The 10,303-nt window shown below is 28.1% G+C and overlaps 1 protein-coding gene across 1 annotated transcript; it reads left to right on the top strand.

The window, feature by feature from the left end:
• Positions 1-565: 565 nt before the first annotated feature.
• On the top strand, positions 566-4,682 carry LOC123305562 (F-box/SPRY domain-containing protein 1). The gene is made up of 3 exons (XM_044887316.1): positions 566-1,203; positions 1,284-1,374; positions 3,965-4,682. The coding sequence occupies exons 1-3, from the start codon at positions 592-594 to the stop codon at positions 4,057-4,059; spliced, it is 798 nt and encodes a 265-aa protein (XP_044743251.1). The 5' UTR covers positions 566-591; the 3' UTR covers positions 4,060-4,682.
• The last annotated feature ends 5,621 nt before the right edge of the window (positions 4,683-10,303 follow it).

The raw sequence follows: 10,303 nt of genomic DNA, 5'->3' as shown, positions 1-10,303 counted from the left end.
TTATTATGCACATAAATTTAAAATAGTATACCTAATATTAATTATTAATTATTACTATTTTAATTATCATAATATTTAATGTATACTAAAAATAATAATTTTTTTAACTCAAAAATTTATTTAAGATTATCATTTGATTATATTTATATGTATTATGAATTACGATCTTTTTTTGTTTTACGTCAATTTTTTTTTTAGATAAATATAGGTAAATTGCATTGACGCCTTAATTAAATTAGCTTTCGGTGAGTTATCATTTATTATTGGCTATAAATTTAATTAACCAACTAAAAATTACAGTTATTTTAATTAATTAAAGGGACTTTATACTATTTACATTTATATCTGCAATTCGTTTATAGAATATTGAAAAGAACTCCATGAATGATTTTAGTTTACCATGAGAGAAATTAAATAATAAAATAGCTTGGCCAGTGAACCAATAACTTTTATTACATTTTAATATGTAAATAAAAAATATATTATGTAAACAAAAAATCTTTTAAAAATCAGCAGGTCAGGTTCTCGAGAGCCCTCTGAGCAACAGAATATGAATCACAAATGATTGGAAATAATGTCTTTAGTGTCAAAATGGTTGACGAAACAACCGCACGGCCGTCAAATATACCGAATTTATGGACTAGGTTACCAGATAATGTTTTAGAAGTGATGTTTTCATATTTAGATCTTCACGATCTTAGAAACTGTTCATTAGTGTGTAAAAGGTGGTATGAATATTTAAATGATGAAAATAATGACGTATGGCGGTTACATTGTATTGGTAAACTTGCTGAAGAAGCACTTAAATCAGACTTATTATCATCAGTTCCAACTTATAAAGCAAAATTACGTGCATTTTATCATGCATGGAATCCAAATGATTGTTCTAGAAATGTGTATATTAAACCAAATGGATTCACGTTACACAGAAATCCTATAGCTCAAAGTACGGATTGTTCGCGAGGAAAAATTGGATTTAGACAAGGTAGACATGCATGGGAAGTGATTTGGGAAGGTCCTTTAGGAACAGTTGCTGTAGTTGGTGTAGCTACAAAAGATGCACCACTTCAATGTCCTGGTTATGTTGCGTTGTTGGGTGCTGATGATCAAAGTTGGGGATGGAATTTAGTCGATAATCATTTGTTACATAATGGAGATGAACAAGGCAATTATCCTTTATTAAATAATGCTCCTAAGTATCAGGTAAATAACATTTTAATATTTTTTCATGGGTACACACTGTTTTCATAAGTTGATCATGTTTAAAATTTGTATTTTTCTAGATGGGTGAAAGAATAAGAGTAATTTTAGACTGCGATGATAATACTTTATCATTTGAAAAAAATTACGAATTCTTAGGTGTTGCATTTAGAGGTAATTATTATTTCAAATTAATTTAAGATGTATAACAAGCCCTTAGAGGGCACACCCCTTTTATGAACTTTAACGACACAATGACGCAAAAACAACCCAAACGATTTAAATATGGAATAAGTCTATAAGTACTAAGTTAAAAAAATTGCTTGCTTTTAATTTTCCACGTACAGACCGTCACCAAATTAGCAACGAGTATCATGCATTATTTATAAGAGTCCTTACGATTAGCTTATTAATAATGATGGTGACTCTATGAAAGTCGAAATTAGTATTTTTATAACACAAAATTTATCCAGGAAAATAGGGAAAAATAGAAATTTAATTAACAAATCCATGATTTTTATTTTTACCGTAAATAATAATTTTTCTAGTAATTTTACAAATTTTTTTTTTTTGTTAGATCAATCTTTTGGCTTCTGTACATGAAATTCATGTAACTACTAACAGGTTGACCTTGACGTTTCATTGCTTAAACAATAATTGTTCACTACAAACATTTGGGACTGAAGGTGTTATTAAAGTTAATATTTAAAAAATAAAGCCTCTTTTAACGCTTAGTTCCATTGTGAAAGAATTAAAAGCATGGTATTATTCTGCCTTAAGTGGGTAAAATATCTGCATTAAAGGATGCAAGAGTGTATAGCTAAAAAATTTACTCATTTCCCTGCTCAAAACCTAACAAAACGCAAGTTATGCTAACCTAAACTTGTGTATAGTAGAACATATCTTTTGAACACTTGATTGCTCAGAAGCTTCATTGTGTCAAGGAATAGACAGAATTTCTGACTAGATACGAGAAAATTAAAAAATATTTTCCGACTCTCTGAGATTGAATCTTGATATTTGGATTCGTTTTACGTGAACGTTAATGATTTTTATCAGAATCTGAAAGTATTCTTTGCATACTTCATATCGCATACTTAAGATAATAGTAGGGATGCTGAAAGATAACTTTAATATCGATATTCGATTTATCGAAAATGCAACTCTGCCTACCGGTAAATCCTGGGCTGGACACCGATGATTGAAGTGTATTTAGCGAACGCTTGGAAAAAAGGGCTGATAACGGCACCCCATGTATGATTTCGACTGAACGCAGCCATTAACTGAGATTTCTGAGGTTATTCTGGTGTATTTTATGTAAATTTAGTTATCGATTTTCAATAAAATTTGATTAATATTATTATTTATTTGAATTAAATATTTGATTAATTCATATTGTAACTGAGCGATGCATTGAGGAAGCCTGAGACAAGTTAAATTGTTGTGCCTTACCCTATCTAATAATAATATAATCAACACATAATATATACAATAAAATTAGGGTAAAATAAATTATTTTTTCGTACATTTGGAAGCTGCTTTCGATCAGGGTGATATTTTTAATGGAATATAAATGATTTAATGAATGATTTTAAAATTTTGGTAACTATTTATAGAAGGCTTGAAAAGCGACAAATATAGTTGGGATCTTTCATTTGTGGAACAAGCAATGTCACTTAGTACGAAAGATATTCAATCAATATTTTATGATATCAAATTTTTTGAGATTTGAATTCACTTCGCCACTCCTTGCACCTTAAATGCTTGATTGGCTTTTGATTTTACAAGTTTGCCTATTTTTTTTCTACGTCGCCCGTGATCCAGATATGAGTGACGTCGTGCTCATAGTACAAACCCAAATTAGCTGTACTTTAAGGTGTAGTAGTATACAGTTCCTATGGCGTTGTTTTTTTATGGTATGATTGGCCACAGTTTGTGATAATGGCCCTATTTTTTATTAGACACAGCTTCCAGTAACGAGTGGGGTAATGAGAATTTTATAAAAATTATCCTTATAAGTAGACGATCGGGGTTTTTACGGTCAATATGACATAGCTATAACGTGAAAGAGGTGTGGACTCATAAATATAAGCGCTATAGATATATTATGAAAATATCGTTTATAAGTAAACAAACTGGGATTGCACAGATAGTATGAAGTCCCCCAGCATTTGGAAGCTGTGTCTAATCAAAAATTGTCCCACCTGCAATATCTGAGGCCAATCGGCCTGTAAAGACTAGTGTCGTGTTTATAGCCTTTTAAAATTATCGTTCATAAGTAAACAATCAGGGTATGCACGGACGGCATCACTCGCACCTAAAATTTGTTTCTAATAAAACAGAGGTCTAGTAACCTAGATAGGGGCTTTATAAAAATACTCTTTATAGGTAATAAACCCAGGTTTGAATAGGCAGCTTTTCGTTATTCACATCTGGAAGTTTTAAGAAAATATACCACAAAATGCATTATTGATAACTGGGGGTTGCAATCCGCCAACTGGCGATACTTCGTACTAATTAAAAGAGATGCATGCCCAAGATGTACAATATTCGTACCGACTGCTATTGAAATAATCCGTATTAAATCGATTATTCCAATAAAATTTTTGTAATATGAAAAATGAAAATTACTTGCTTTCGGTCTACTTTTGATTTAATTTCACCCACTAAATGTCATTGCATGCGTACAAATTTTAGTGTGATAATAATCAAAAAACTAAAATTATAATTTAATATATATTTTAAAGTTTGTAAAATTCTTTAGGTTTACCAAAAAAGAAGTTATACCCAACAGTATCAGCGGTGTATGGAAATACGGAAGTTTCAATGGTTTACTTAGGACATCCACTTGATGGCTAACAGTGTTTGCAATAAAAGAATTATGTACATAAGTAGGTGTACAGAACTCAAAACAAAAAGTATTTGTTTATAAGAAGATGAACGAATCATGTATGATGGAACAACGGAAGGGTGTAACACAAGATAGATGTATGTGTTATAAAGGTTGTGGTGGTTGGTATGCCAATTGTGATATAAAATCATGTGTACATATTATTTTAGAAAGCAACATTTAATAATATTCGTTAAAATTTTCTACTCGTTGAAAACACAAAGAATAAAAACGTTTACTCGTTATCAGTTCACACCGTTGTGTGCGGACTCTCTCGATTCAAACAATAAAAAAAACATTTTTTCTATTCAGTCAAGCATATTCAAATTGTCCATTTTCTAATATTTCTGTTGCACATTTGCCCTATTATATTATTATTTTTTTGGCGAGGGTAAGAATTCACACTTCAATTGAGATTAAGAGTGCATCTTGTGAATAAATAGCTTATGGCAATATCTATCGTAATAAAATGCGGATGAAAGTGAAACGACGTTTAGGATTTGTGAAAGTTTAACGATGATTGGTTTTGTGACCAAAAACAGCATGAAGTGGTGTCGACCCTATTATATTTTTTGTGGATTAGTTTTTGTGATGGTCGTTGTGTAAATTATGTGAAAAGTACTTTCTACTACTTCGCAAATAACAGAAATATATAACATGACCTAATTTTATTATAAACTTTTGTTTTCAAAACAACATAATAAATAATTCGTAGTTGATTATACGCATTGTTTATTACATATGATAACAATTGGATATAATAATATAAAAATTTGAAATTTGAAACCTATTTTTTTAAATAAAAAACGCATAGGTGTAAATATTTTTAATGCGTACATTTCAGTTAAAACATAGCAAAGTGAGTAAAAACTATAAAGTAAAGCGGGAAATTTAAATTGAAATACTAAATATGTAGATCTGTTATTTTCAAGCACACTGCAGGCTTTTTTATCGGAGGATAGTTGATTGATTTCTTATATTTTTTGATAAGTCTATTGAATATTGTTGGGATGTAGGTCGACACGAGCAGTCATATAGTTGGGAAACTGAAGAATATTCTACTAAGTTCTTTGGAGTTCAACGACATGGCATACGGCGTTAATTGTAAAATAGACTGTAACGTATTTCCATATAATACAGATGCCTTATTATCAAAATAATTATACTATCGGCTGATAAAAAGTGAGCAGTGTATGGTATACTATAATTATCTTAGAGGATATATAATAATATGAAGAGTGAAATATTCTGATACATAAATGTACTCAATATTACTTTTGAAATAATTAATTAATATTTTTATTTTTACCCCGTGCATTTTTCAAATAATGTAATTGTATTATAAATTTTTATATATTTTTTTCAAAATTATTAAAATTTTATTTACCAAAAGTTGAACAGTGAAGCACTCCATATTCTTAAGTATTCTCTAAGTTTCTAATAATAGTTTAAGTAATTTCTAAAATCATAGCTATCTACTTATGTGAATTAATTTAATTTATTTTTTGTATTTTTTTGTAAAGTATAAAGAGTATAAATTTAAGATTGAAACTTTGATTAAATAAAATCAAAGTGCCTAAATTATTGTCTATTAAAATATTTATGAAAAATATTAGGCAGATTTAAAAACGAATTGAAGGTATCATTACAGTATTATTGCATTTGTAGTAATTTAAATATTTGATGATCATTTTTCGGAATAGAAAGGAATTGAATAATACATCATAAAATTTAGAAATTTCTAAGAATTTATTTTATAAAAAATTATAACCACCACGTTAAATTGAATTTTTGTATTAAAGCGACACGTGAAACTAAATGATGTGCAAAGCTACAAAATATACGAACTACTTCGAAAAAGGCATAATTTATTATGTTAATTTTTTTTAATACAAAACAATCATTTTCTAATGTTTGGTAATCATTTTGAAACTTTGTACTTCAATAATAATTAATACGTATATAAATTCAGTGATTAGTTATCACCTTTTGTTCAGTAAATCGTCTGAAAGCTCTGAAAATATTCAGGTGAAGTTATAAAAGTACCGACCAATTAATTAGACAATCAGGCATATAAAAATAGGCATAAGCGTGTTTCTTTGGTATTATTGAATTACATATTTTTTCCAACTAATACTTCTTACAACGATTGAAAGCATACTTTATGAACTTCTTTGTTTTATAAATTTTGATGTTCTCGTATATGAGAAATGTTTTAAAGGTTCAATTTTGTTTTTGTTTTTTTTTTTTTTTTTTTTTTTTTAAGTAATGGTTCAACTTTTAAAATATTTGTACAGAACCACATTTGAAGAAGTTAAATTGAAAAATCAATTTTTTTTAACTTAAACAAAATGATTAACGTTCTGCTTTAAAAAATACGTTAAGAAACACTTATTATTCATCCTGCTTAAATGCACAATCATTGCCTACAACATATGAACTACGAAAACTCGGAAAAATAGATATGAAGCTTACACCATGATAATCATTCATTGTCAATATTCGTTTTTACATGGCTTATTAGACTATTCAACAAAAAATTCTTAAATTTCTAGTATAGGTTATGTTGTGTAGAAAATTCGATTATTCCATATACTTATAATGAATTAAAATATTCCGGAGCTAGTTGAATGGAGTATTATCTACCGTAAAAATTGTTTTTAGGCCGCAGTAATTTTGATAAAAGTTTGTTTTATTAACTGATTTTTATATATTAAAGTTGCAATATTTTATCTCTAAACTTTTTATGAAGAATGTGCTTAAGTAGGTAGATTGAAGGCTAGGTTCGGCAGTTTTTTACTATCTTTTTCGTCGACCATTTCATCTTCCCAATCATTTTGAGAGGCTGAGTACACTTCCTTCATTAATATATCTATCATGTACGATACTATGTCATCGCAATTAATTATTAAATTAATTTTTGAATTTACCTTTTATAAATGAAATGTGATTTTTTGCTATCTATAATCGTGATATTTTGTCCTATTGTTAGGCGATTGGCTTTGGCATTAACTTTGGTTTTACTGATTTAATTTTTCATTTTAATGTAATTTTATTTGGCTCTTCCATTATAATATGTAGTGGGGATAATGAAAAAAATTTCGACTCTGTTCAAATTACACTGTGCGGCAAATTGGAAAGTGTTATACGAATTTAATAATTTCGTGTTAGGAATATAAAAAAATATTATTTTATGTAAAGGCATAGGGTACACGAGCGATAATTGTAACGCACATGGCGCTCTAACTTGAATTTAAATTGACGCTAGTGTGAACAATTCAATTTAACACAATTGCAATGTATTGTTAAAACGAAAGTGGAAAAAATTGTGGGTGAAATGCACGTTTGCAAGGGAGATTATTTAATCGTGGCAATTCCCCTTTTCAAAAAGTAAGAAAATTTTTACACACACGTGTTAATTTTCATAGATAAACATTAATTTTCATAGATAACATTATTATTTGTAGTGACATTTATTTCGAAATAATTAATTGCTGTTCCTAACTTGAGAATATTGTTAAAATGTTAGTTTCGTAGAAAAATTCCAATAATATTTGTCTACAAGAATGAATTCTTAAAATATTTCTTTTATGTTATTCTTAAATTTTTTTTATTTAATAAAACCAGCGTGAAATGACTTTTTAACAGAACAAAGATCACTGTTTACTAATCAGAATTTTTGAATGTTTAGAACCCGAAACAATTACTTATTCACTTATACGTCTTATACAGTATTATTATTCTTGAAATTAAAATTTTATTTTATTTTACAAAAGCAACAGTATTGGACATTCATTCCACATTATAAGTAATAGCCTACTTATTTACCGAAAATATACTCTACCTTTTTTTTTTTTATTATACTTTACTGCGTAGGAACCACCTTAGTTGATTTTTAATTTCTTCGGTGTTCAAAATAATTTTATTTATTTGTAAAAAGAAAAATTACTACACCTTCAACGATAAAATGAAAAAAATGAAGTCAATCTTAAGACTGAATCTCTATTTTAGTATCATGTATTAATTTCAACTGATACTTCAACTCGCTTTGCGCGCCAATAAAATAGTTATGTAATAAATAAAATTTTATTTAAAATTTGTTATTTTTACGTAATATATAAACACTCATGTTTATCTGTAAATTTACAATCACAATGGTGATTAAAAAAGAAAATTTTGTTTATAAACTCAATATTATTGACAAAAAATAATGAAATTCATTTTAGACATATTGATATCTAATGTATCAGCCGATCCATTTGTTATTATTGTGAAAAAACACGAAGGCGCTTACACAGATGTTGCGGCATTTTTATTTGTATTTGGAACTAATAATGAGGACATTTTTGAATCTCAGTTAAGTGTGATGTGTGTGGAACATTGACGTTCCAGCGGTTAATTGTGCGCAATGTCTCAGTGTGAACGTATCATACCAGGGACCGTATTTTTTGAGTTCATGCGAAATTTTTTACTGATTTTTTATTTCAATGAAAAAAGTTAAATTACACTTTGAATAAAACCTCGAATTTTATCTTTTCAAAATAGTAATTGATGTGTCCCAAAACTATCTGAACAAAAGAGCAGAGTGATATGGAGTGTAGAAACAAGAAAGATATCTTGCAATTTTTGATTCCAATGTACCATTAACGAGATAGGATTTAGTTATTTAAAATTTATAATTTTGAGAGTTTAATATTAGTCAAATTGAAATTTTTATAATTGAATTTTTCAATTCGAATAAAATACATGTCTAAAAATAAACCAAAAAAGAAACAATTTATTATATGGTTTTGGGAGGTTATAATAGTATTTGTTAATATTACGTAAAAATTTATCGGCAACTCTCTAATGTTTGGTGTCCATTTAAATAATTTTAAGCGCGCAGAGACACGAATTTGTACGTGTAGTTAATTTGGATTAAAATAACTTAGGCTAAGGCCACACACAATATTTTTTACAACATACATTGTGCAAATACACGTTACATCTCTGTATAATACTATGCAGACTTGTGTGACTTAAGTCTAAAAACTTATCTAAATGTGACAGGGTTAAAACTTTTTTTAAATTTTACATTCGATTATATTAGGGTTTGTAAAGTTTCGTATCAACTCAAGAATATGATCTTAGAACATTTTTTTTTCTAACCATTGATGCCTTGCATTGTTGGCATATAGTTTTAAAAAAATATGAATATAATACTAAAATAATATAAATATTCGTGTAGTTTAAATTGAATAATGTATGTAATTAAATAAATACTTCAATTTTAGTAATATAAAAAAAACGTGGCTCATATTGAGCTTATCCTCACAAAAATAAAAAAAGATACTTATTTTGTATTTAATTTAATCAAAGAGAATGGAATATATAAATATATTATGTGACTTCAAACGTAATGTCATATTATGGCTAGGAATCGGTGAGAGTGTTAAAATATGCGAGAAAGGTATACTTTATATATGAATGTAAAGACAAATACTTTCTACGGATATAAATTTTGATGAGTATATATTACTTTTAGAAGTTATTATTGGCATAATTTAAAAAAAAAACAACAAGTTTCCAAGTTACTCTACGTACAACCTTTGATAATAAACTTAAGGCAACCTTTTGAACGAACGACACTTCATTGTTTTCAACATTCGTGTCATCTTGATTTAAATTCCGAAAAGCTACTCGCCTGTAGTAAATGTGAGTAAAACACAAACCTTTCATTTACGCTTTCATCACGAAATACGTGAATTTTTTCCTACGACTACGATAAGAATTAGATATTCATCAAAATTTAGTTTCAAAGAAATATTTCAAAAGCTGTAAATTTTCTGGAGTACTTAAAAATATACGAAAATTTATGGCAATTTATTGTTTCTTAGTGATGCCAATTGTCTGTCAGAACTTTAAACATATTCTTAATTTTTTCACCCATTTTTGAATGAACATTTGATCTATCATTTTGAATTGATACTGAATACCACCTATCACTAAATTTTGGTTTGGAAATTAGGTTTTCAGTTGTCCAATATTCACGCTAAGCGATGGTATGCGTTTATTAGCTTTTAATAGCCTGCGTTTGATGCTTGACGTTGGTATCTTTTCTTGAAGTTTCTTTAGAATTTAGTATGTAAAATATTTACCTATTCCATTTCTGATTTCAATTATGACGATGTCTGCAATCTCAATTATATTTTAAGATTTCCTATATGAATGATT

The sequence above is a fragment of the Chrysoperla carnea genome, chromosome 1 (assembly GCF_905475395.1).
Source record: "Chrysoperla carnea chromosome 1, inChrCarn1.1, whole genome shotgun sequence".
Classification (NCBI taxonomy): Eukaryota; Metazoa; Arthropoda; class Insecta; order Neuroptera; family Chrysopidae; genus Chrysoperla; species Chrysoperla carnea.
The sequence above is the reverse complement of the archived record's forward strand: the minus strand, read 5'-3'. Positions and strand labels throughout refer to the sequence as shown.